Raw genomic sequence first — 26,724 nt, forward strand, 5'->3', positions numbered from 1 at the left:
GTAAATGTCCAAAATTTACAAAAGTCTGCAAACTTAATAGAATATTTCAGTTCCATTTACACACACCCACAGATATATATATATATATATATATATATATATATATATATATATATACACACACACATACTCTGTATTGTCGGTGGAGACCGGAAAAATTCACGGATTCATTGGCTCACGATTTATCTGGAAGACTTGGAGATGGTAAAAGACCCTCTGCCAAAGAGTGTCGAATAGCATTCTATACCACCGGCTCCCAATTTTTTTTTCGGCCAAATTTTTTTCTTTTTCTTTTGGCGAAACTCCAGTTCCTTCAGAGAAAGTTAATTTTTATAATAACTGTGCCTGCTTCACGCGACATTCGTCCTGATTCACGGAACCCCTGTGACCCTGCGACGGAACACCTTTTGGGAACCGTTGTTCCAGACAACTCTCCATGGGCCTCCAATAATATATTTAGTTTCGTAGTTATATTAAAAATATTATTTCTGTGACATAACCCATATGTTGCGCATGGTGAATTTAGTCCAATCGTGGTAATGTGAGCACTTTTTAATTCGATCTTCGTGTAAAATAAATCAGGAGAGATACTATTATAAAAGTGAATATAATCACTTTATTACTTATGTTTGTGTTCATGTGCGAAATATTCTTAATACTGCTGTGGCATTTAAGTGTAACATTCAGGTTTCTGCTTATGTTTAAATTAATGATTTTGTGTGGATATAGCACCAGCAGATATGTTAACTGTGTTTTTACAAATTTGTTCTTTGAAAGTATTTTTTATAAAAAATTAAATTATATATTGCAACCAACTATAATTAGAATATTTAGGAAAGAAAAATTGCCTAAAAACCATCTTTTTACACCTTCAAACCCCAAATTTTCCCTGGGGAAGACCCCCGGATCCCCCGCTTTTTTTTTTTTTTCCAGGGGATGGATATTCCTCAACAACTAAATCAATTGAAGTCCCCCCCAAAAAATATATATCCTTGCGACGCCCATGCAACTCTCGAATCAGCAGCCAACGAGCAAGGAGGATACTCTCGCGCTCAAGCGTGCGCAGGACTGTGGAGTCACTGGGACCACGAGAGTTTATTTTCTCCTTGTAACTGTCGGGCAACGACTGTCCTGTGACCAGGTCAGGGGGTCGACGGCGCGGCCTTTGGAGCGCCGAGGCGGCCCAGGGACACGTGACTCGCGCTGTGCGATGACGCGCGCCGCTGTTGACAGCTCGGCCGGAGGTCCGTCGAGCGATGGGTTGCAGCTGTTTCCTCGCGACTGATTCACACGTCGGGGGGGGGGGGGGGGGGGTCTCGATCGACGGCCTGTCGACGACGTACGTACGACCACGCACGCACGCCCGACGCTGGAATCATCACCAGCGAACGGAAAAATATTTCCCCGGATTCATTTCGCCACATAGGAGGGAAAAAAAAAAATTATCAGTTACTTCCTTGTACCGTGGCGCTGACTCTGCCATTGGCTCAGCCTACGTGGAGACCCTCGACCAAAGAAACATCAAATCCAGACGCCTCACAAGTCGGTAGCCAACGAACAGACGGCGTTTGCCCGAGTAAACAGAGGACTGTCGAAGCCATCCTGTAGCTCGAATTTTTCAAGACACTACGAATAGTTAGAGACCAGAAAAATTCGCGAATTCATTTCGCGATAGGCTAAAATACAAATAGTTATACCTCAGTGCTGCCTCTGCTATTGGCTCACAACTCACCTGGATGAATCTGGGCCAATGTGAAACGCCCAACCAAAGCTCTATGGAATCACAGGCTGCTACGTTGGGACGTCTCACAAGACAGCAGCCAATGAATGGGTGACATTCGACCGAGTGTACGTAGAACTATGAATTTCATCCTGGAGGTCATTGAACCGGCGAATTTTTCCGGTCCCTACGAATAGTAACTAGGTGATCTTCAGGATAAACTAACTACAAAATCCTCTCTGTAGGCTACTCGATCGTCTCAAATGGTTTGCCTGTGATCCGATAATTTTTTGGTTGGTGGTTTCTCATTGACCTAGAGCCCTACATATGAACAGAGAGCCAACAAATAATAAAATTAGCTTAATTTTATATCTATTTTAAGTTCATCATGTCGCGAAATGAATCCGCGAAATGTTCCGGTCTCTAACTATGAATATTAAGCGTGCAGGGTGTGGTGCGATGGACGCGAGTATTTTCCTAACCAATCACGTTCGTGACATTCGTGACGTCAGCGGGACATAAAATGCGGACGCGGCAAACTCCTGCGATTAGAAATATTTTACATTTCCATCGCGTCGCGGGCGCGAAGTTACCAAAATGAATTTTACTTTCCAATGATGGTTAGACTGGTGCAATGGTAATGCAATGATATTTAGTGTGTTTTTTAAAGGTAATTTTTGTTAAATACTAGGGTCATTAATTTTTTCGCGAAGAAATCTGATTACTCATTAGAATGCAATCAAGTATACCCGCGCTAGAGATTATTCCCTTGTAATTGGCGGCCGCCTGGAAGAGAAGCCATTGCCTTATATGGCCGGTCCATTCAAGGCGTGTTGCTTCCTCATTGGATGGCTGTGACTAGTGTACTGAAATAAACCCAGACAATCACGAAACACCGACATTGCTATAAAGTTTTATCTTTGAAATTCGTTCACGTAAAAAGATTTGTTTTCGATTAAATATTAAATTAGGATTAATTAAAACTAGTAGCACTCACACACAACCTTTTTTTTTTGTGTGTTACATGTCCTGAAAAACTTAGTGTATATGTGTAAATAATTTGAAAAAAAGGGGAACAAATATGTAAAAATAACATTATTTATAACCAGCTAATGCCATGCATGCGTTGCAATGCCTCAATCAATTTTTGTGTAATTTATTTTAAGTATGTACACACACACAAAGAATTTCTCTATATCTCTCTCTAATTCTCAGCCTCTCTTGTCTATCTTTCTATGTATATCTCTCTTAATCTCTATATAGATATATATATATACCTCTATGTATTTATATCTCCATCTATATCTCTCCTCTATATACCTATTTATATATATCTTTATATATGTCACTCAATAGCAATGAAATTATTAAAAATAAATGTCTTTACCTATCTTTTTATCTATCCTTTTACCTGTCACAGGTGTGACACAGGTATTTTGAAACACGCGCGTATTCGAATGCAACGTTGTGTCAAAAATTTCAAAGGAATCGGTGAAGAACTTTCGGAGATTTTAGATTTTTTAAAGAACGATATTTGCAATTTTATTTCTATAGATAATGTGATGAGCTACACTCGAGGTGTGCGCTCGAAGTGACGACTCATGTGAAGTCCGCTCCCGGGCGAGTCTCCCCGGCGGCCGCAAGGTCCGCACACGTGATAACCCGGCTCTGCGCGGGATGACGTAAGCGCGACGCGGCCTCTCATCATCGAAGGCGAGCTCGGGTTTACGGTTCCCAGCGTTTTATTGCACGCATTTGCGTCGTGCTCGCTATTCACGTCCCGCGATTATTCCTTCGTCTTGCGCGAGCGACTGCAAATAATAATCAACCATTTTGAACTCGTCACAGAGAAAAAAGGTTTGTTTGAATCAAACAAATATTTGTTTATATCTGGCGAAACAAATATTTACTTGGCAGAACAAAATATTTTGTCAGCTTAACCAAACTCGGTGAGTAACAAAAATGATTTGTTGCACCAAACCAAATATATATTTGAGTTGACAAAATCATTTTGTTGGGTCAACAGAATCTTTCCTACTACAAAATATTTGTTTGAATTAACAAAATAAATTTATTTCGCCATATACAAACAAATATTTTGTTGAGGCAAACAACCCTTTTTATCTGTGAGGAGTCCCCGTTTTTTTTTTTTAATTAAAACACCGTGATCATACCGTGCGCGAGAAAATTTACATTCAAAGTTAATACAATATCATTTATAGAACCCCAAAAATTATGACGTTTAAATAATCAACATTAACCTACTTTTTAATTCAAACTATTCCGTTAATAATATCAATTTAAGAGCGAATACCCCATGAAAACATACCATACCTTAAAAAGAAAACAACCACGCAACTTTTGTGTGTGCTTCCGCTAATCAGCTTCATTGAAACATAGTTCCATTTTTTTTTCTAAGATGGGGCGTGCAAAAAGATTTCCAGTCCAAGTGCCATGTTAACAGCGAACAATTTAAAACAAAAAAAAAGTTACCAATCGCATGTACCATATAAAAGAATATTACAACTTAAAGAATCTTCGGACTGGTATTCGGGAGTTATTGGGTGTTTCCTCGCCGTACGCCATCACAAGAGGCAGGCATTTTTTTTTTTTTTGCAAAATAGTTATAACGAAAAAGATAAATGATCATTCAAAATCTAAAATCTCCGAAAGTTCTTCACCGATTGTTTTGAAATTTTGACACAACGTTGCAGTCGAATACGCGCGTGTTTATGTATATTTGTCACGCCTGCGACAGGTAAAAAATAGATAAAAATATAAATAGGTAAAACATGGATTTTTTAAATTTATATATAGGAAACATATAGAGTGATATAGAAGGAGATACAGAAATAGACATGTATATAGTGAGATAGAGAGAGATAGAGAGGCACAGAGCTATACACTGAGAAATAGATAGAGGGATAGAGAATTAGTGAGAGACAGATTCTTTGTATATGTGTAGGCTCCTAACTACTTCCAACAAATTACAAAAAGGCATTGAAACGCATGTCGGGCATTAGCTGGTACAGGGTGCGGCGCGGAAACTTGCTGATTTGTATTTCGCGTGAAGAGGTGAGATGGGGTCGGGAAAGGGTGGGGAGGGTCTCGTTCTAAAGGGCAGTCCATGGCGTGTTGTCACCCGCCTAGTCAGTTGCTTGCCATGCGCTGGGCCAACGAGCAGCGCGCGTTTTGCCGTCGGGGCTTACTTATCTAACGGCCGTTTCCTCATCGCCAATCAACGAGCGTTCCGCATTCGGTTCAAAAATGGTCCAGCAGGTCCAATTACTGGTCGGCAATCGATTGTTGCGTGGGTGGACACATTCAGGGCGATTTGAAGCGTGATGGAAAGTGGGGCAGGAAAGTCGCGGACTGTCACTTCCCCCGAAGACATTGAGAGAGTGAGGCGGTCATTTTTGCGCTCTCCACGGCGTTCAGCACGTAAACACGCCGTTGCTCTGGTGATCTAGGATCGCGGTGTTCATGATGAACTGAATTTTCACCCCTACAAAATGGTTGTGACACAAGTGCTTGGTGGACGCGATTTTATTGCTCCCCGAAATTGCAGCGAAGTGCTCCGTTAAAACTTTCCTCATGACGCACTCGTGGTCTTCATTGACGAGGCTCGCTTTCACATTTCGGGCAGTGTAAACAAGCAGAACATGCGTTATTGGAGTGATGACAATCCGCGTTAACTTCATCAGCGGCCACTTCACTGTGAACGAGTAACTGTGTGGTGTGCAGTGTCAAGAGTTGGAAAATGAACGCGCAGTCACGGTGACTGCGGCTCGTTGCACAAAAATGATTGAAGGATTTTGTCTGCCTGCACTCGGAGAAATGAATGTTGAGGGGATGTCTGGTTTCAACAGGACGGAGCCACGGCACACACCGCGCGATGTTCGAATGGATCTTTTGAATCGACATTTCTCAGAGCGCCTTATCTCATTGAGAGGCGACCTTGTTTGGCCCGCCCGTTCCCCCGATTTGGCTCCGTGTGACTTTTTTTTATGGGGTAATCTGAAATCAATTGTTTACAATGACCGTCAAAGGACCCTACCTCAACTGAAAAACAACATACGCCAAGCTATGGCCAACTTACCCGTCGATATGCTTGAAACAGTTGCACAGAACTTCAGAATTCGGGTAACTCATTGCATTGACAATGGGGGCCATAATTTGATGGATGTCATCTTTAAAACTATATAATGGAAAATTTTCAGGTGATATATATTACAAGAAAAATTAAATTATAATGATATCTCTTTATTTTTAATTGGCTTTTCAAATCAGCAAGTTTCCACGCCGCTCCCTGTAATAAAAGAATAAATAAATAAGATTAAAAACTCTGACCACTCATTAGACAGCAATGCGATATTCTTGCATCACTGGTTTCATCCTTGTGACTGGGCGGATTTCTGCATGAAATTTCTGTGATCCATTTTGAAATCCACACATGACTTACGAACAACTTATACAGTCATAACTTAGAATTACAAAAAAAAAAAAAAATAAATATCTATCTCAGAAATGTCACTAGTTAGAACGATCATAACTTATAAACAAATAACTAAAAAATCACGCAACACCGAATTACACAACTTAGAAACGTGGTAACTTATAAAATCGTAAGTTAGACCTCTCAAAACTTAGAAACACACAACTTAGAACTGTCATAACATTGAAACTCATAAAAAAAAAATCCTTTTTGGCACAGCCTACAAGCATAGGTAGAGTAAGAAGTACCTATTTATTCTGGAAGCTTTCTGGAAACTCCTATAAACCTCTGGAACAGAAGTGTTCAGAATATAATTATTTTTCCCAGAGTCTCTTCCCCCACCCAGGTGCTTTGTTTTTTTGTTCCAAAAACGTATTTTAACCCGGTTAAGTCACGGTCAGAGAGTATGGGGAAGTGGAAGATTCTCCCCCCTTCATCTTCCCATTATTACATACATCCTCAGAGAGTAGCTGACGCAGGGTGGAATTGGGGGGGGGGGGGGGGGCCGTATAATTTTTTTTTTCAAATTATCAGTGAGGACAGTTTGTTACTGTTTGAGATGCCACGTCACCTACGGCTACTACTGTGTGTTAGTGTCAATAGTAATGTTAGTTTTTTTTTTAATTACGCACGTGTTTAAATTTCAACTGTGTTCTTTTTTTATCATAATCCCCCACTCGATAAAAATTCCTGTATCCGCCACTGACCTTGGAGTCCGCCCGTTGTTGACACGCGTCGCAGTTACTTTGGAGATGTAAGGTCAGGGACTGAAAGTAGGGAAGCAATGACGACGCTGATTAGTAAGCGAAGCCGTGGTCTGTCGTCTCATTGTTCGCCACGGATCAATGGCGCGAGGCGGATGTGTTGCAAGAGCAGGCGTTCTCCTTTTCAAGAGGACGGAGCGAACGGCGCTTGAGTGTCGCTTCAAGGTGTGGCCGCTCCTTGGAACGGGCTCTTGGGGCGTTCTTCCGCGGACGACCCAGCCCGACGGAGCAACGTCCGGGGGTTTTTCCGCTTTGACGCGCAAAGATCCGTTGCTGGGGTCGCCGCTGGGGGAAGGGAACCCGAATCTTCACTGACCCCCAATCGAACACCTTACACTTCTGAAGTTCGCCGCTCGTTCATGCAACTTCGGGTTCGAAAAAAAAAAAAAAAAAAAAAAAAAAAAACCCTCCAATTTGCGTAGTCACATATTTCCACGATTTTAGAGTATTTGAAATGTTTGCTGATACAACCTAATCGACGTTCATGTTAAGCTACTATCACATAGAAATAAAAAAACCTACCTCCCACGAAAAAAAATTTGAATTTTTACGAGAACATTATTTATACGAAAGCAAATATAAATAAATAAAATCCACGAACATTTATTATTGGAGATTTTGAATTGGTTTCAATGAATTTTCCTAGCCGAGGCTGAAATTTATTTTTCGTAACCTCGTCGGACATTTAGAGTCAATTTATTACACCGAGTGAGTTAATTCACTAGCTACTCACTCATATGGCTTGGTGTAATCACGCCTACTCGTCGCTCGCTCCGGTTCAGTGGGTATGGTTGGAAAGATGGTCGACTTTTCCAGCTACTTACTTGCCATTACTTTGTTTTCATTGACAGTTGAAATCTCAATAGACCGTTAAATACTTGATCGTTAAAAAAAAATATCTGTATTGCTTCATTTAAAGTAACACTTAAGAATAAAAATGTAACCTCGCTGCGTAATGAAGGGATAAGTAAGTGAATTAATTTTCCTTCTGGGCCAGGAATTGATACAACCAGAAGCGTGGTTGGCTGGGTTTATTTCGGGTACATGTCAACTGTCAGCACACCAATCACAGCCATCCAGCGCGGAAGCAAACGCGTCCTGATTGGCCCTGCCAAACGGGGCAATGGCTTCTCTCGGAGACGGTGGCCAATCGCAAGGAAACAATCGCTAGCGCTGGCATACCTTATTGCTAGAGACCTGAACAATACGCGGGTTCATTTCGTGTTATGCTTAAATGCAAATAATTATACCTTAGTGCGGCTTCTGCCATTGGTTCACTGTTAATCTGGAGGACTGAGGGCCAATTAGAGACCCTCACTCATAGAAGTGTCGAATCACAGGTTACCCAGTCGAGACGACTCACAAGTCAACAGCCAATGTACAGTTGGAATTTGCCCGAGTGTGTAGAGGATATTGGAGTCTATCTTGAAGTTCATTGAACCCGCGAATTTTTCCTGTCTCTACTTATTGCGTTCGGATTTATTCGCGGAAAATGCGTGCCCTTGCTAATTGATGATTTGTTTTTAATCAGCAACGAGCCAACCAAGTTACCTCCTTTAAGATTCAATTTTTGACACGTTGACAGTGTTTCACTGACTTCGGCGTGTTTGCGGTCGATTTTGACAATCACTAATGTGCCCGGGACTCGAACCCAGAATCTCTCGCATCGCAGCCGGCGCGCACCCGACTGCGCCACTGAACCATCTGGTCTGCCTCTGCACTAAAAATTAAACTGAAAAATAATAATATATGCAATTCACTTCCTCCTCCTGGCATTTCCGGCAGTCATTTGTTTTCGTTTATAATATACTAGCCGAAGTACTTTGCGTTTCCCGGGTTAAACATACCGTATTATAAGGAACACCAGTACTGAGTATCAAGTATGTAGGACATAACACTTGATAAAGGGAGAATTTTGATTTTAAAGGCCCAATGATTGCATAATCCCTGTGCATCAAGGCTAAGCATCAGCAAAACCAGGACGCCAGTCTTCAACTTTATTTTGATATGAAAGGCAGGTTACCCCTAGGCACTAGGCAAGAGGTGACGAACTTCGTTAGCAGCGAGATTAAAAAAGCGGATGGATTTCGCCAAGTAGAAGGACAGGAAGTTGCCAGACCTTACTATATGACCGTGTGGCGGACATAGAGAAATGACACAAACTACTGTTTGTGTGTCTATGACCTACCTCCTATGATTTTCTATAATAAAATTGAATTTAGCACTTTTTCATTCTTAGGGTTGGAATTATACGTAGTCTATGTCACTCTCCGGTCCATATACTATCTATATGAGAAAAAAAAAAAATGTTGATCTGTTGCTCCGTTGCTGCGTGAAAGAAGGACGAACAGACAAACACACTTTCGCATTTATAATATTTGTAGGGATTCTGCACCATTTTCAGTCGCCGACTCTTCAAAGCATATGAGACGCGTATTCTCATATTCGGATTCAAGGATGGCAAAAATAAGTGAGAAGGGGGACTAGAACTAGTCCCTTTCTTTCTGACCTCTACTTTCACTCGATGAAATGACGTTTTCTGGGTAGAAAAAAAATTACGGGAAAATTAATTTCGAAGCACAAATAAAAAATGTTTCTTAGCCTCAAATCAAAATCTTGCTGTCACTAAGTGGAATAGAAATGTTAATTTTGCTGTCAACACATGTTGGTTTTGTTTGTAATGACACAAATATTTCGATTTTGGAACAAAACTGTTTCGACATTTGAATCCGGGCCTTCGTGTAGTGTGCGGTAGTCGTAAAAGTTGGCTCGCGACACGTCAATCCTGCAAGCACGTCGAATTGCGAGAAACGGGATTGGCACACGTGCTTTACACGCCTCTTAAGGCGTTCCCGGTAATTATTTAATTTTTACGTTTAAACTTGTAGACGTTTCGAGTGGCCAAACTTAAAAAAAAATATTAAGAAAAAAATTAAAGTGCATATTTTTTTGCATACACAGCTGGCAAAGTGAAATATTTAAAATTTTTGTGCAGTATGGATAAGGAGAACCAAATAAAATAAATAACTGAAAAATTTTGCATTTAAAGGCAATGCTGGTGGCTACTGCGGGGTATGGTTTAGAATTAGTTCACAAAAATTTACATTATTTAGTCTTTTAAAATCATAAAAATGGTGATGAGTTTAAAAGGCCAAGTAAAATATTTTTTTTCTGAAGGAAATTAAATCATCTCGCACAGCAGCCAATTAAATTGACTTCAAAAACTAAAAAGTTGCAGGTTTACATCATTCCATTTCATTCTATTAATCTAAACTGCACGAAAAATAACACATTGGCAGCTAATTGTGCAAAAATATGCGATATACATGTTTTTTTTTTTTTTTTTTTTTTTTTTTTTAAATTTTGAGTGGAAGTTCAGCCACTCAAAAGGTCGGCAAGTTTAACCGCGTGGAACTTAAATATGAAATAATGAACTGGAACGATACAAACACACCTAAGTACGTCTCGGAAAAATACTATCAGGCTTCGCTTTGAAACTGCAGCGCTGGGAGACTCTCGACAGACGGAATGCGCCTCCATTGTGCGCGCTTGTGTGGAAGCAATGCGGCGCTGGACTGCCGATAAGATAAAAGGTGCGGCAGATAAAAAATACGGGCGAGTTTGAAAGGGCTTTAAATATTTAAGTACGTTTCGCCATGTCCTCCTCTGAGATCATAAGGCCCTAATTTTGTTTTGAGAATAATTGCGGGAATGCTGTGACAGTAACTGCACAGATACACCGAAAAGTTGCGAAAACCTTTTGAAGTGATAACGTCTTATAAATTAATGAACGCCGGCTGCACGCACGAAAAATTGTCAGGTTCCGCCTGAGCCGAACGTACAAGAACCGGCCAACCACCGTGCGAGAAAATCTTCTATAATATCAAATAGGTTAAGGGGGGCATTTTAACTTATTGTTCGTGATGTTATTTAAACAAATTATTTAAATTAAATTTGCAAGAACTGTAAATAATATTTGAAAATTAAAAAGTATGCAATTTTTCATCAATGTTTTCTTATGACGTTATAAAGTAAAATTATCGTCCGTAAACCGACTTCACAGACAACTCTCCCCCCCCTTTTTTTTCTATCCACAACTTGGTGCAGAACGAACTGAACGGGCAGACATTATTTTATTTCTTTATTCCAACGAGACGGCGTAACGTCGCACACTTAAGCATGAACATCGCGAATGAGTTATTATTGCCCGATCACGTTATTTCCCGAAATGGGAATATTGCGTGGCCCATCACGTTCACCGGACCTCACAGCCTGTGACTTGTTCCCGCGGGGCTGTTTGAGAAGCGAGGTGTATCAGGATAACCGACCAAGGAGTGTCGAAGAGTTAAAAGCTCGTATCCGTCACGGGGTTGCTCGCCATCTCACCGGCAGTGCTGGGAAATGCTCGGCTAGAAGAATGTTTGAGGTTGGACGGACGTCATCTTCTCCACGTTATTTTCAATGCAAAGTTACGTTTCGTAAATTTTTTTTGTGTTATCTATGGCGGTGAAAATCAATTTTGGAAACTATGATAACGTTTTATTTTACAGCCCTTTTAAAATCGTTCGGTTTTTTTTTCTGCCGCACCTGGTACCTGTCATTCAATGTAGCAGTTTTTTGCGTCTGTCACTCTGCTGTTACTCTACTATAGCCTGTCTCACGCTTAGACTGCAATACAGAAAAAATAGCGGGCACCGTTTGTCAGATTGTATAATTACCCAGCTTGTTAACATTAAACATATAATTTTTTATACATCTGCAATTATAATAGGTTTTAATTTTTTTGAAATTATGCTATTTTATGATTTTTTAAGACCATTAATTAGTTTAGAGTGACAGTATCCTCACAGCTGTAGTCATTTGGAAAGAAAAAATAATTCTATGCTCAATACCAATTATTATTTCACAAGAGAAACTATTTTTAGCGTCTGTCATTATTAATAACAATCCATTCCATAAAATTATATGCTATGCTCAGAAGAGAAAAATGTTTTAATATTAAATGTTAAAAAATAGTTGACAAATCAATTTATACCAAGATGGTGTCTTTAAATCACGACTCCTTAGAAACAAAAATATATTAATATTATCGGATAATGCTCTTTATAAAATAAAATAGACAAATGTATTTCCAAAATTATCGTTCCAAATCTGGCTTTGCCAAATACAATGTTCCAAATGTATTTTAATAAATTTTGTTACAGTACAACGCTGTTTCTAAAACTTTTTGCTCTCTGGTGTATATCTGGCAACATAGCACACCGAAAAAAGCACAGCGCTAATGGCAGTAATCGTGCATTGAAAAAAAAGAGTAATTGCACATTTAAATGCGCACACTGCAATCTAAGGATGAGACGCGCTATACTGCGAAACTCACTCAGGAAGCTTAAGCTGAAATACAAGCTTGCGTAAGTTTGCATTCAACTTTAGGTACAAGATCAACTTTGCAAGTGAAATGCAAGACTTTCCTTAACGCATCATACCGTCTGGACGGATACCACCAAACCGGGGGTAGCCACATCTGCATGATTAAATGTTAAGTGTGCGAAGCCGTTTCCTTCCTTAAGCTAACTGTTGAGCCATGCTGGTTGGACGGCTGAAGTTCAGTGTTTGAATTGTGGAAACAGTTTCAAACGACTTCTATTTATGAAATGTACTATTTTCAACGACGGAGATTCTAATTCTTGATTACCAAACATCATCGGCCGTTATAATTAACCGTTTCCGCAATGTTTCGGGCGGAACAATATGGCGAAGGCGAGGATAAAACGTGACTTCAATTACGTCACGGCATGCCGTCTCCTGACAATTCCTAACTCCATGCTACCAAACCAAACAAAAAAAAAACCGAACTCTAATGCTCCATCTGCTCAAACAGGCACAAGAAGGTGGTTAAACGTTCTGTTGGACGCGCACCTGTGTACACCGAGGCTCCCTCCACACAGGACTCTTTGGAACACGACACAGCACGGGTGAGCGCGCGTCAGGAAAACGCGCAAGGATCTTTTTGAGTCACCACGAACACGCTACTCCGTCACATTCCATATGGCCGATAAGAAAACGGATTTGGAGGAAGAAAGTACATTGTTTGAGATGTTGTGACGGTGAAATAAATAGGCAAAAAAAAAAAAAAAAAAAAAAAAAAAAAAGAGAATATATTGGATTCTTCCGAACCTATGTGGCCTGGCCTCTCTTATAACAGGGATATTGTTACACGCTTTTTGTTTTTTAAACTTTTGATGTGTAACATCTTAGCTTTCGGTATACTTACGGCATTTTGTGGGAGTAATTTCGTGAATACGTCGGAAGTCAAGGAACGGAAATGTGTAACCACGGTGCTGCAATCTGCGGCGAATGGCGCAAAATTCACAAAGAAAAAGGGAAGCTCTACTACACGGGAAATACGAAAAATACTCGCTCACATTTTTTCCCCAACCTCTACACCCTCCTCCTTCCCCGAAACAAATTCTGTATTCGCCACTGCTCCGGGTAAGTGGATTACCGTAGAAACTACGACGGATTCTGTTACTCCTGAGTTTTTGCGTTCAGTAGCAATATTGTAAAAATAAAAAAAAAATAAAAAAACCCACGTGGAAACAATGGAGTGTGCGTTCACTAGTAAACTTTGTTTTGAGAGTTTTATATTTTGCTGCACCAATATTATTCTTGTAGCTCATGTTCAAAGTAAACTCGTTATCCGCACATACAAGAAAATATTTACGAATCTCTATCACTAGGGCACTATCAGTGCCCTTCAGTGGCGGACGCAGGGGGGATTTGGAGCATAATCCTCTCCCTATTTTTTTAACTTTAAAATAAAACAGTATGTTCATAAAAGAATGTCCTAGTTATAAAATTTAATAGTACCAACCGTAAGCGTTGTAGAGTGTTGGTTCAAGGTCACAATTAAAGAATAACTTCAACAGTTTTAAGCATGCGCATGAGTGAATTCTGCTTTTGTTGTGTTCTCGCTTGCAGCGCAAAAGAATGGCTCTTTCCCCAATTAGTAGAGGCTGAACTCGAAAAAAAATTATTTGGTAATAGGATGGAGCCCCTCCAAATTGCAATCTCATTGTACGAGAGTTGTTGAACGTCGAAGTCCCTGACCATTAGATTGGTCATAACGGTCGAAACGACAGTTTTTTTTCCTTTGGAGCTTTATAAAAGATCGTGTCTTCTGCCGCTACCTAATGATTTGCCAGAATTGATACACATAATTGAAGAGGTTATTGCTTCCATTACTCCGGACGTGTAAACCAAAGTGTGGGAAGAATTGTACTTTAGGTTGGATGTGTGCCGTATAACTAAAGGTGCACATATTGGACATTTGTAAAAAAAAAATAGTTTACCTTAAATTTGATATATGAGTTCTAAATAATCTAAATTAAACTTTTATAATATACCATTGTAACTGGGACATTCCTAGGACATACTGTATTAGAGGACTCAGTAAATACACCATGCTATTTCGGGCGAAGCAAGGTGAGCTATTACGACAACCCTTTGTTGTTGACGTAAGTTTTTTCTAGAATTTTTTTTTTTAAATTTTATTATTAAATAATTTTTTTTCAGTTCATCTCTCAAAATAAATTCCTGTACCCGCCATTGCCCTACGATACAGCTGTTTCTTTGAAAGATGGCGGAATCACGATTTCACGCCAACAGGTTTAATTTAGTACTCTAAGAGAGAATTGCAGGCTGGAAAATGACTTTAAAAAAGAGAGAATTAAAAAAAAAAGTTCTCGAGTGTTTTAGTACTCGCCAGTGATGTGTAACATCTAACTTCGGTAAGGAGCAAATTCGTGTTTTCTCATATTGCAAATATACTTATAACACGAAACTCTGTCACGAAATTTAACGTAAAATTCTTTAAAATAGTGCCGAGTGTGGTAAATATACGCAAATTGTGTTTTCAACTACATTTCTGGACGTGAGTCACGCGTAGTTTCCGCACCCGCCGCTAGAGTTCGCTTGCGGAGAAGCTACTTCGACTATTGAATTATTTGACTAACGCACCGATATTTTCAAGTATTCAATGAAACGGCTCCGATAAAAAAAAATGTATGTTATTTAAAAAAAAAGCGTGGGGTGCATGGTGTTAATAGTTATAATTATTTTATTGACAGATATGAGTAGAAGGATTATCATTTTGATAATATCTTAAAGAGCACCCCACATTTTTTTATTTTACACTACTTTTAATTCAAATTTATTTTCTATTTTTTAGTTGGATGTTCTATAAAAGCGCGTTTTTTAGTTATTTATTTTCTACTTTTTAGTTTGGTTTATTTATAAAAGCGTGTTTTTTTAAAATTTTTTAAACTGTTATTTGTTCTAAATTACTATTAATTCCGTGATAACTATAAGTAGCTGTAATTATTTTCCAAATTATTAATGTGTACAGCTGTATTGATACCGCGCCTTAATCCGCTCGGCCAACTAACCAACTGTCGAGGATGTATTGTAATAATACTAATACCCCGAGTGCTCGAACTGGAAAGCAGGTAGACGGTACGCATGCGCCGACTGCACGGTTGTCTCACTTGCTCTCACACAGAGGCTGGGTGAGGAAATTATTTAATCCTGTAGATCCTAATCAGGATAATGAGACAAACTTATTAAATTAGTGTATTGTCACCGGTCCTCGATAAGTGTACGAAGTTTATATTAAATCTGTCCGTTTAAAGTGGGTCAAAATCGAGTGCAAAGGAGTCGGTTACAAACATACAAACAAACATACAGGTGAAGCTAATACAAAGCGTGTAAAAACATCAGCCGTTCGTCTGTCACCCATCCGTCCGTTAGCCGCTCGTCATGACATCTCTTTCATTTTAACACTGCCAACTGCCGAGGAAATTTATATTTGAGAGAAAATTTCTCTTGCAGTGTTAGATTAGTTCGGCGATCATGTAGTTATGCACTTATAACTCAGTTAACTCAGTTTTTTTTCCACTCTACATTTATTTAAACATATTCAGAGTTACCGAGCGTAATTGTGACTGTAACTCATGACTTTTTTGTTTTAAAAAAATCAATAAGTTTTAAAATGTAAGTTGAAAAATAACTACGGAAGCTGCTTAACAATTAAACAAGCTTCAAAACATTCTAACGTAATAGCATTGGACACGCAAGTATCTTGCAGAAATATGGAGGGAATATTTTTCATCCGTCCGTCAGTCAAAAGTATGAAGTTACCAAACTCTCGACGGACGGATGAAGATTTCCGGATCATTTTACTGGTTGCAGGTCACGCGATCGACAGACGGAGGCGATGGACTGTTTTAATCCCGGCTTAACAAAGAGTGAGTGGATGCACTGTGTTATCTCTCTCTCTCTCTTTCTGTCAAGGACGGCTATGGCCAGGGCTAAGGCAACCCTCCACGTAGCTCTCGGGAAAAAGAAAAAAAAATCGTTTGTAGTCAGGTGTTTTTCTTTCAAGAAATTGATTTAAAAAGTCGGTATTACGTAGAATTGGTTCAACACTTAACTAATTTCATGAAGTTTTTTTAATGACTACTTACAAGTCTCCATTCTTCTTTAAAAATACTAAAAATCCTCCGAACTCCCAGGTACAGGCGGTCCTTCCCCCAAGCGACCAATCTAAGGGCGCTCTTGCTCTCTGTCCGCCGCAGGTTCCGCCATCTTGTGCCACCGCTCCTTGTGCCTGGACGATGCCAACATAACAACGTGCACCAACAACCACACGACGCAGCTCGTCAACTGCAGCGAGCTGTTCGAGAACGATGCCGACAACACGACGGCTTGCGTCAAGTACAGCGTCACAGGTCAGCACACGGCGGCAGTATCCTCAATTATTCGTCTTCTAATAGTGTTTCTGCAAGTAATTTGCAATAAAATAATAATATTAACATATTTAAATATTTATGCAAGGGGTTATTTATTTGCTATTAAAAAAAAGTCCTTATTTAACGGTTTTAATGGACTTGCAGGCAAATTATCATGTCAGTCATGTGGTGTATAGTTTTGGATCAACCGCTCCTATGTAGCCTTAGTAATTTTTAAAGTCATTTATTTAAAAAAAAATTATGTTTTCTCCTAACTATAGGAACCTGAGTTTTTCAGGGATTAAGGAAAAAAACTCATTTTTTTAAATTTATTTATGAATGATTTACTGAAAATGAAGAGTTTCAGCACGACGGCCACATATGAACGGGTAATCCAAAAAATTCATAACTCGTGATTTCATGCTTTCAGTACATGCTAGGAATGACTTAAAATTTTTTGCCTTTGATTCATAAAAAACCGTTAAATAATGACTTGTTCAGTAGAATCAAAACCGTTGTATAAACTTTACCCTCGGAATAATTGGCGCACGAGGGGAGAGGGGGGTGTTGGGAACCCTCAGGCAATCAGCACGGGGGCATGACCCAAGCGTGACTGGGACCAAGTGGTGGTGATACTGCAGCGGGTCTTCACCATCGCATGCAGCGGCCAGTTCGCCGGCCTTGACCTCTGAAGCCCCTGTCTCAATTCCTTACTCTCGTCTCCGACTGTGGCCGAGGGGCGGAACTGGACGAAATACGGCTTTCAAATCCTCTATCTAATAGCGTTGGACATAATAAACTCAAACAAGTTTTAAATCCTGTCATACTAAAAAAAATGTCCGTCAAAACACCCCGTTTGAACCATTTTCAAAGTCAGAAACATATACTTTCGAAACCACGGAAACGAAACTTGTATAGAAACGCGCAATTGCACTCAAATGCTATTCTTAATCAGACAATTTTTTTTAGTAAATCTCAAACTGTTTACAAAATGGTGCTTTAAAACCCGGTTCTAATGGCAGGAGTATCTACGATGGTTTGCCATCTCCACCCGCAGCATAGCGAAGAAGAACATTCATAACACCCAGTCTTGAACCCCGTACATGTCTTTACGCGTATAGTCTGTGTCATGTAACATGTCTACGATTTGACAACTTTCACAAGTAGTACATACCAATAGTATAAGTATATATTAGTATACGACATTTTAGTTTGATTTTAAGTGCTATTAAACAAACGTCATGTGATTCCTTGCATATGGCAGTTACGAATGGATGCTACAAGCAGGAGTGTGCACAGAATTTCATTTGAGGGGAGAGGGGATCGAACCAATTTCCCGCTGTTTTCTTTCGGTACTTTTTTTCTTTTGTTGGTGGGAATGACACAGTTTTATATATTTTCTACGATTTTGAGTAGTAAATAGGGTGAGGATTTCCCCCCTCTCGGGCGTACGGGGAGCGTAAGAATAAGGGGACACTCAAAGGATATGTGAATTAAGATAATTAAAAATGTCACCCCCCCACCCATACCATGCCTCATCATTAATCAAACTTTTTTTCTATTGTTCTCTTCCCTACACCTTCTGAGGCACCGCCCCTTCACCCCTACCCTACCCCCCTGGAGGCCCTATCCCCTTAATTACTAGTTATTAGTTTATTAATTTTTCTGTTATGATTGTTGTATCTGGCAGGTAAACTCAACCCCTCCCCTCTCTTCCCCTTACCATTCCCTTCTACCCTCTTCTACTCCCACTCATCCACAAATTATTAATTTTAAATTTCCCTCTCTCCTTCTGAACTTAGTTGAGAAGTTAGCAGGCAGGTGTCGCTGGTGTGTTGTCCGCCATCTTGGATGTCGGTCATCTTGAATGACGTCACTGTTATTTGTGAAGGAGGATTTCCCTTGGTTACTGGCACTGCTTTCGTTCCTGTTATTCAGAAAAGGGGGGGGGGGGAGGGGGGAAAAATGAAGTGGGTGTTTTTCAATAAGGCGTCGAAAAGCACGAAAACTTCGCTGACTACACTCACTGGTCACCAGGGGCGTAGCCAGGGGGGGGGGGGGGGGGTGTTAGGTGTTCAAACCCCCCCCCCTCCCCTTAGCACCAAATCTTTAATTAATTTATTATTCATCACTGAAACAAATTTCATATTAAAATTAATAAAAAATTTTTACCATTACAATATTAAAATTTAAGAACCGAAAAACTGCTAAAATAGCACTATTTTACAGCTTAAAATCCGAATTTTCCCCGGGGGAGGACCCCCCCCCCACCCACCGATTTAATACGGGGGAGGGGGGCATGCTTCTTAACACACAAACCCCCCCCCATACACAAATCCTGGCCACGCCACTGATGGTAACTCGTGCTTGTCGTGTCACAGGCGCGACGTACAGGCGGATGTCGGGCGAGGACTTCAGCCCCTGCGAGTCGCTGCAGGTGAGGACTTGCTTCCGCTACGACTCGGCTGCCTCGCTGGACCTCGGCGGGCGGCTGCAAGACGCCATGAGGTACGCCGGAGTCAACGAGACGGTGCTGGACGTGCGCGTGTGCCACGCCGACGCCTGCAACGCCGCCGGCGGCACGAGTTGGTCGACGGCAGCGCTCCTGGTGGCCGCGGCCGCCGCGGCGGTCGGCCGCCCATAGAGCAACGACGCCGTAGAGACTGCGCGCAGTAAATATTTGTGGTCCCAACACTGAACGGCCACTAAGGTGACCACGCTACTGACTTTAATATCTTTTCTTGTCGTGCAATTTTTGTCCTTAATTTAATGGCTTGCTTGAAGTAAGCGTTAACTCTCCACTGATATTAAATGAGGAACTGATGAAATAAGATGCCCGAAAATTATGTAAAACTAGATGTGAAATAAATACAAACGATGAGTAAATGTTACTAAAATATCCTTTCAGGGTGTATTATATGATTAACGGAGTCTGTATTTTTATACCAGAGCATTAAACTGAGATATTAATACATAAATTTAAATTTTATTATATAAAGATTATATTTTATGACATGAGAATTTTCACTAATGTTTACGTACATTTGAATGTTCATGCTATATGGAATGTATAAGTATTAAAATAACTATTAATTACCATGGTTTTCATATTTTGGATAAAGGTGGTTCTCTTTTCTCTCTGTGTAGAAGAGTACTACTAGCCCTTTGTATCTGAGGTGACATTTTTAGTGCACAGTCCCCCAGGCGAGGTCTATAGGACCGCCAATTTATTTTTGTTTAATAAAATATACACACTGTCATATTAAACTGCTTGACAATGAAAACTTATTTATATCTCATTTGTTCATTTTTGATGCAATAAGTATATTGTACAAAAACCGTATCGTGTAAATATGAAATAACTTAAACATTGAATTAAAAAAAAATCATAAATTACCAAACTAAAATTAAAGAAATAATTGGATATAGTAAACTGGAATACATTGTTTTCAATTTTAAAATTTATTTTTTATTAACAAGCCCAGCTTAAAAACAATATTTAAATTATGAAATAAAAAAAAATCACAAATGGTCACGTAGAACATACTGTCAGCGAAATTTCGAAGAAAAAAAAGTTGTTAATGTCTACAAACTTTATTACTGTTGTTTGAAAGAATTTCAACTATATATATATATATATATAATTATATAATTATATAATTATTATAATGGTTTGCTGCTCACAATACACCTAAAAGTATCCATCCTGCTATTAGGTATCTGTTTTTTTATTTTTTTTTTGTCTGCCAAGATTGAAGTTTGTATATTTAAAATTTATTAGGAGCCTTTCAACATTATCCACCAAATTCCATAGATATTCAGTATCTGTATTGAAACCAACATGTGTAGAAGCTCGCAATACAAACATAGGGTTGTGCTTATGTGTCCATGTTCTAAATATAAATGGGTGTTCTGCCCTTTTGTACCGGTTCTTATCAAAGTAATTTAGAACTGAGTGCTCTATTTCATCACACAATATGTGTAATCTTCACTTTCACACTTGTTGAGTCTTCATAGTTACTTTTTTTTTTGTGTGCAATGATCACCGTGAGTAGTAATTTTTTTCCTCACAGTCATCAGATTCACTGCTCACAGAGACTACCGAACTCGTGATGACTCAAAAATCGGGATCGCCAGTAGAAGTTTTTCTCTGCGCCCCGTTGTCGCAGTCCATGACGTCTACCCCGACGTGCAGTCTGGGAGACAGCTTCCAAACTTGAACACAGTGTGCCAGGTAGCCAAGGCGATAAGGGCTCCGCCTACCCGGGCACACACACGGTGCGCACTGCTTCAGGAAAAACAACGCGATTTCAAAACTGCTTAAGATACCCGAGTGGGGTCTTTCTTACGAAATGCATTTAAGACTTCGCTGAGGGCTGAAAAGTAATTTTGATTTGGGATTAAGTTTTAAAAACTGAATTATTAAAAGAGTTAAAATCGCTAAAACACATGTTTTCAGAGTAATTTTTAGGCGTGAAACAACCAGTACAGATTCTTGAAAGCACTTAGAAGCGACATGCATTACACCTTTAAATTCATTTCTCCGCCATATAATGTTACGGCCACCGCTCAAATTTCACAGTTATCCTGAGACGACGAGAAGACTGCACAATTCAGAGCCTTGCGCTTAGAGGCGATACCGCGCTAGAAATACCATCGAGAGTCGCGCTTATCATCCCGCCTCACTAACACACATACACCCCTGACGAGGCGGGCCCCTTACTGGTGTAGGTCGTGAGTGGAGACGACAGAGAAGGAAGGTATATGAGATGGCAGGGCTATACGGGACGCGAGTTGGAAGAAACAATCATACGTCATGGCGTGCTGCTGTTTCAGAGACTGCACATCACGTATTAAAGGTTTAGCAATAAAAAAAAAAACTTATCACACAAACTGAAATCACCTACTGAAGACTTCACGAAAAACTTTTAGTTTTACTCGTGACCTATTTACCTGCATTTCGAAATATGTATTAGTTAACATTAAGTTTTAGTTTCAAAACAAACCTGAATTTTATTGAGCTGAAAAAAAATGCAACAAAAATGCGTAAAACGTATGTTCCCGAGAATAAAGAAAAGAAGAAAAAAAGTGTTACTTATTTGATGCCAGAATTTTTTATTTAAATGTATGGCTGTTTTCCTATAAACGTTAAGGAACAAGGAGGCAATAATCTTTCAATTTAAAATTTATTTCGTTTCGAGCATGCTTAGAGAATACCTAGTTATGGATGGTGATACGCTGAAAGATAATGCTGTTAAGTGGTAAAAGAAGATTTTTTTTTTTTGGAAATGGAAAAGAACTATTATTTTGCAATGACTGCAAAAATGTTTTACTAGCATTTAGTGTTTTACTAGCTCAATTATTATTCGGAGACTTTGAAAGGCTAACAATATTTTACTTTTAATTTAGGACAAACAAATCAAAAGTATTTTTAACCCGTTATCACCAATGCAAAGTGTATTTACATTTTATATTAAAATTGGAAGGGATGGGGGATAAATCTCGCCTCCCCCCTCGGCCAATGACTTTTCTGCATAATTGCCACTAAAATTACTACAAAATAAAGTGTAATCGCATACAAAGTTAGTAGTATATTTTTTAAGTTTGTAAATTATTGTAGTAATTAGTGTGTCCGAGTTTACGTTCAGAATGTTAATATGTGCACTGACATAAAAAAACTTACATTTAATATTATTAACCAAAGCATGTTTGTGGGAGTACAATAAGTTAATGTAGTAGTAGTAGCGGGCAGTAAGCAATGCTCGGGTCACAGTGTCGTCCACAGCTGTCGGAGCGTGCCCAGTGACGTCACGTTATCAAATTTTCTTTTCAGAGTGTGTTATATGATAACGGAGGCTGTAGTTTTATACTAGAGCATTAAACTGAGATATTAGTACATAAAGCTAAATTTTATCATATAAATATTATACTTTATAACATGAGAATTTTCACTAATGTATACATAAACTTGAATGTTCATGCTATATTTTTGCCTATGCTGTATATAATATATATTTTCTTAAAATACTGTAACCAGCCAGATGGACAGCGTGTAAAGGTTCACGTTTAAGTTATGAGTTTCTCTTCCAGCTATGCCAAAACAGACGACCGAGGGCATTAAAGTTTGAAACAGTGTCATCGTTGTGATGCTACCTCCGCTGCGGATTGCGTGAGGAGCATATCTGTGATCCCTGCTTCAGTACAGCGTGACCAACACCCTCTGGACTCAGTGACGTAGCCAGGATTTGTGTATGGGGGGGGGGGGGGGTCCTCCCCCGGGAAAATTTGGATTTTAAGGTGTAAAATAGTGCTATGTTAGCAGTTTTCGGTACTTAAATTTAAATTTTGTAATGGTAAAATTTTTATTAATTTTAATATGAAATTTGTTTGAGTGATGAATAAGAAATTAATTAAAGATTTGTGCTAGGGGGGGGGGGGGGGTTGAACCCATAAACACCCCCCCCCCCCCCGGCTTCGCCCCTGTCTGGACTGCTTTCAAACGCGTGACGTCAAGAGTGGTCTCTCGGCCCGGCCCTACGGCGCGCCTGTGTCACAGCGATACAACCACTGTTTGCTGTTCTTCTCTTACAGCTATCTTCTTATCTTTCCGTCTCACTACACACACAGGCAGTGCATATCAATTGCAGCAGTTAGTGAATTATGATTCAACTAGTTAAATTGTGTTATTTAACGGCTGTGTGACGAATGCAGCCGTATCTTCGCAAGGAAAATCTTCGACAAACATAATCTTTAACTGTTTGAAATAGTTTTAGACACATTTCATAAAAGCGTATGCGATTTACAGATGAAATTTAATCTTATAATGGCGTTCAAATTAATGTTTTACGCATAAAAAAAGATGATCATCACTAAAAACGAATGAAAATTTTTCATTGCGGTAAGAGAAACTATGATTATCGTATAAAATTGTGTTGGTATTAAAGAATATCCTTCTTAACGCTTTTCTTACGTGTGATGATAAATTTTTCCTGTGAAAAGTAGATTTTTAACAGTGTTAGTTTTGTAACTAGAAAAGTTACAGACTACTTTATCACAGCAGTATGCTTCTCAAGCAAGCTATAATTGATTTAGGTTAGTGAATTTTAGGTCGTTTGTCAAGGAGCTAGTTTAATACTAAAAAATAATTCAAACCAAAATATGTACATTCCGTAAATGTTTTGACTTGTGACGGCAGAATGTTTTATAAAGGAAGAGAATTAGCATTTGAAATATTTTAGCATGTCACTTGATTCCAAAAGTGATATGGATCCAAATGGTCTTTTAGCGTATGACTAAATATACATAACGTACATACAAAAAAAAACTATTGTGCTTGTGGAGTCCACGCACGACATAAGTGAACCTTCTTTCTTTCTAGGTATATATAGAGATAATTTATTTTCATTTTCGATCAAACTATCCACATAATAATGAATTGTAATTATAAACTCAATTGCGCAAACCAATAACTCTTTTCGACACGAACTAATAAATTGTAGAATTCTTTAAATAAAATAAAATAAATATGACAGCGTAAATCGTCATCTGATACGAAAACTGAGTAGACAAACGTAAGCAGCGTTACGAGAATTCCGGAGCATCACTGCCACGTAATTTATACCTCTCCTCTGCCTTCTCCTATTCCGGCATATAGCATGCTACGTTACGAACCTATCCCCCCCCCCCCCTCTTTATGGTTTCCCATTCGACCGCTAGTGCATGCGTTGGAGTAGTGTCGCCGCTGACGCACTCTCCTGTGCTCTATCGGTTCCCCCACCATGTACCTGACTGTTCTCCTCATGCGATCGGAATTATTAGTAACGCCCGAAATTTTTTACCCATTCAATAAATGAGTTTCACTTAAAAACGATATTCCAACAAAACATACATTTATTACATTTAATTTCTTAATTCATTGCAGAAGATAAGCAAACTTTTAACATATAAAGCAAAGTATGTTGTGACAATACAGGCAGAATGATTCATTTCTTCCTGTTCTATTATACTTTCTTGAATTTAGCATATTTCAGCAGTTATTGTTTTGATGGTTAAATGTAAACTTCATCTTCGTCCGGTGATAAAAAAAACTAGTAACAAAAGCACTTGCTGCTGCCGTACTAACTAAATTTCCACCTTGTAATCAAAACATGGCCTCAATGAATTTGGTGTAAAATAAAAAAAATAGTTTAAAAAACTAAAAACACGCTTTATATAGAAAACCAAACTAAAAAATAGAAAATAAATTTTAATAAATTTGAATTAAGAATAGTGTAAAATTTTTTAATAAATATAAATTAGCTAATAATAGTGTATATAAGAAAAAATGTATTTTATTTAAAAAAAAAGCGTGGGGTGCTTTTTGAGATATTATCGAAATTATAATCCTTCTACTCATATATGTCAATAAAATATTTATAACTATTGACACGATGCACCTGTATTCTGGCCACCACGGTCACCGGATCTTAATCCCGTCGACTTCTTCATGTGGATATTCCTTAAGGAACTAGTGTTCCGTGAACCTGTAGTAAGTGAGGAAGAGTGCATTGCCAGACTGCATGCTGCTGTTGTGCAAGTAACCAACGATCACTTGCGCGCGGTGCAGGCGGCGGTTGTGCGTCGGGTGCGTGCTTGTATTGAGATGGACGGCGAACAATTTGAACACATGTTGCTTTGAAATACAGTATGCCAGTCGTACAGTAAGATTGTTGCGTCGAATGAAAACATGCTTATGTTATCACTGTGTCGCGTAATGTGCTGGTACGGACACGTTGGAGCTACTGTGCTTTCCTGCGAGTTTAATCCATACAATAAATAATTACAGCATTACACGTACTACTAACTACGTCCCGCTTGCACCCTGCCCCTCCTCCTTCCATGGTGTCACGTTGTTGTGTACCTATCGGTAATACGTCGTTGTACGTCGCTAGTTTTCCCCACACGCATGTCATCACGTGCGGGCTGCGCGTGTTGCCTACCTGTCCGCATTGTCATAATGCTCCGACTTTGAGTGCCTGTATCTCAGAAACGGTTTGTCTGAGCGTGTTCAAGTACGAGGGCCTTTTATGTTCCTTATGTCACTCCTGTTATTGATTCACTACTATAGCTTAGAACAGGCGTACAGATACAGTAATATGTGCATAGTAACAGAGACGACGCCATGTTTCCTACGTATGCGATGGAATTGTGGTCACCTTTTATTCCCTGCAAACGTGTTGTCATGCATCTTAATTGAATCCGGAAGGTCAGCGTTTCATTAGTTGTGGTTGTTGATTTATCTTCGCTTTACCGTTTCCTCAACACTACATTCACAGTGGTTTTGCGCCCATACTATTGGCAACAGAAGGGTGGTTCCTGTACCCATTATTCTTGGTGTAGGTCTGGCTACCTGCATCCGAGAGGTTTTCCGCCATTTCATTAACACCCATAATATATATATAATAAGGTATGATGTATTTGTATAAACCCTAAACCCTTTATGTGAACATGCAATGTAAATAATATATGTATGCATATCTATGATGTATAGTGTGTGAATGAATGTATATATATGTAAATATACACACACTTATACATATATATACACACTTAGGGCGACAGTCATCCTGATGGATCAACGCGCGGCCTTATTTAAATTAATTAGTCGTAGCTTATGAAGCACAGATGTTGCTAAGGACTTTGCAATTACAGATTAGATAATTTAGCTAACTGCCGACAGTCATTGACAGGCGACAGGTTACCTGACGCTCTATCCATTCTGGAGTGAGGCCAGATGCAGCAGTTCGCGATTAAATAGCGTAATTAAATTTAATAATGTCTACACAAGAGTACACTATATCTTTAGTTTTAGCTACACGAGCTGGCTGGTAGCCTGGCGGAAAACGACGAAAGACGCTTCCAACAAACCAGTAACTCCCAAAACTAATGCGGACAGAAATGTCCAAGTTCCGGCCCATTGTT

The 26,724-nt window shown here is 39.3% G+C and overlaps 1 protein-coding gene across 1 annotated transcript in view; it reads left to right on the top strand.

Annotated features, from left to right (window-relative positions):
• LOC134528084 (uncharacterized) overlaps positions 1 to 19,650 on the top strand; it is a 29,977-nt gene extending 10,327 nt beyond the window's left edge. The window contains exons 2-3 of the mRNA XM_063361335.1: positions 16,612 to 16,764; positions 19,146 to 19,650. Coding sequence (XP_063217405.1) covers positions 16,612 to 16,764; positions 19,146 to 19,408 — 416 coding nt within the window. The 3' untranslated portion in view covers positions 19,409 to 19,650. The remainder of the gene's footprint in view (positions 1 to 16,611; positions 16,765 to 19,145) is intronic.
• The last annotated feature ends 7,074 nt before the right edge of the window (positions 19,651 to 26,724 follow it).

Source organism: Bacillus rossius, chromosome 1 (assembly GCF_032445375.1).
Source record: "Bacillus rossius redtenbacheri isolate Brsri chromosome 1, Brsri_v3, whole genome shotgun sequence".
NCBI classification, from domain to species: domain Eukaryota; kingdom Metazoa; phylum Arthropoda; class Insecta; order Phasmatodea; family Bacillidae; genus Bacillus; species Bacillus rossius.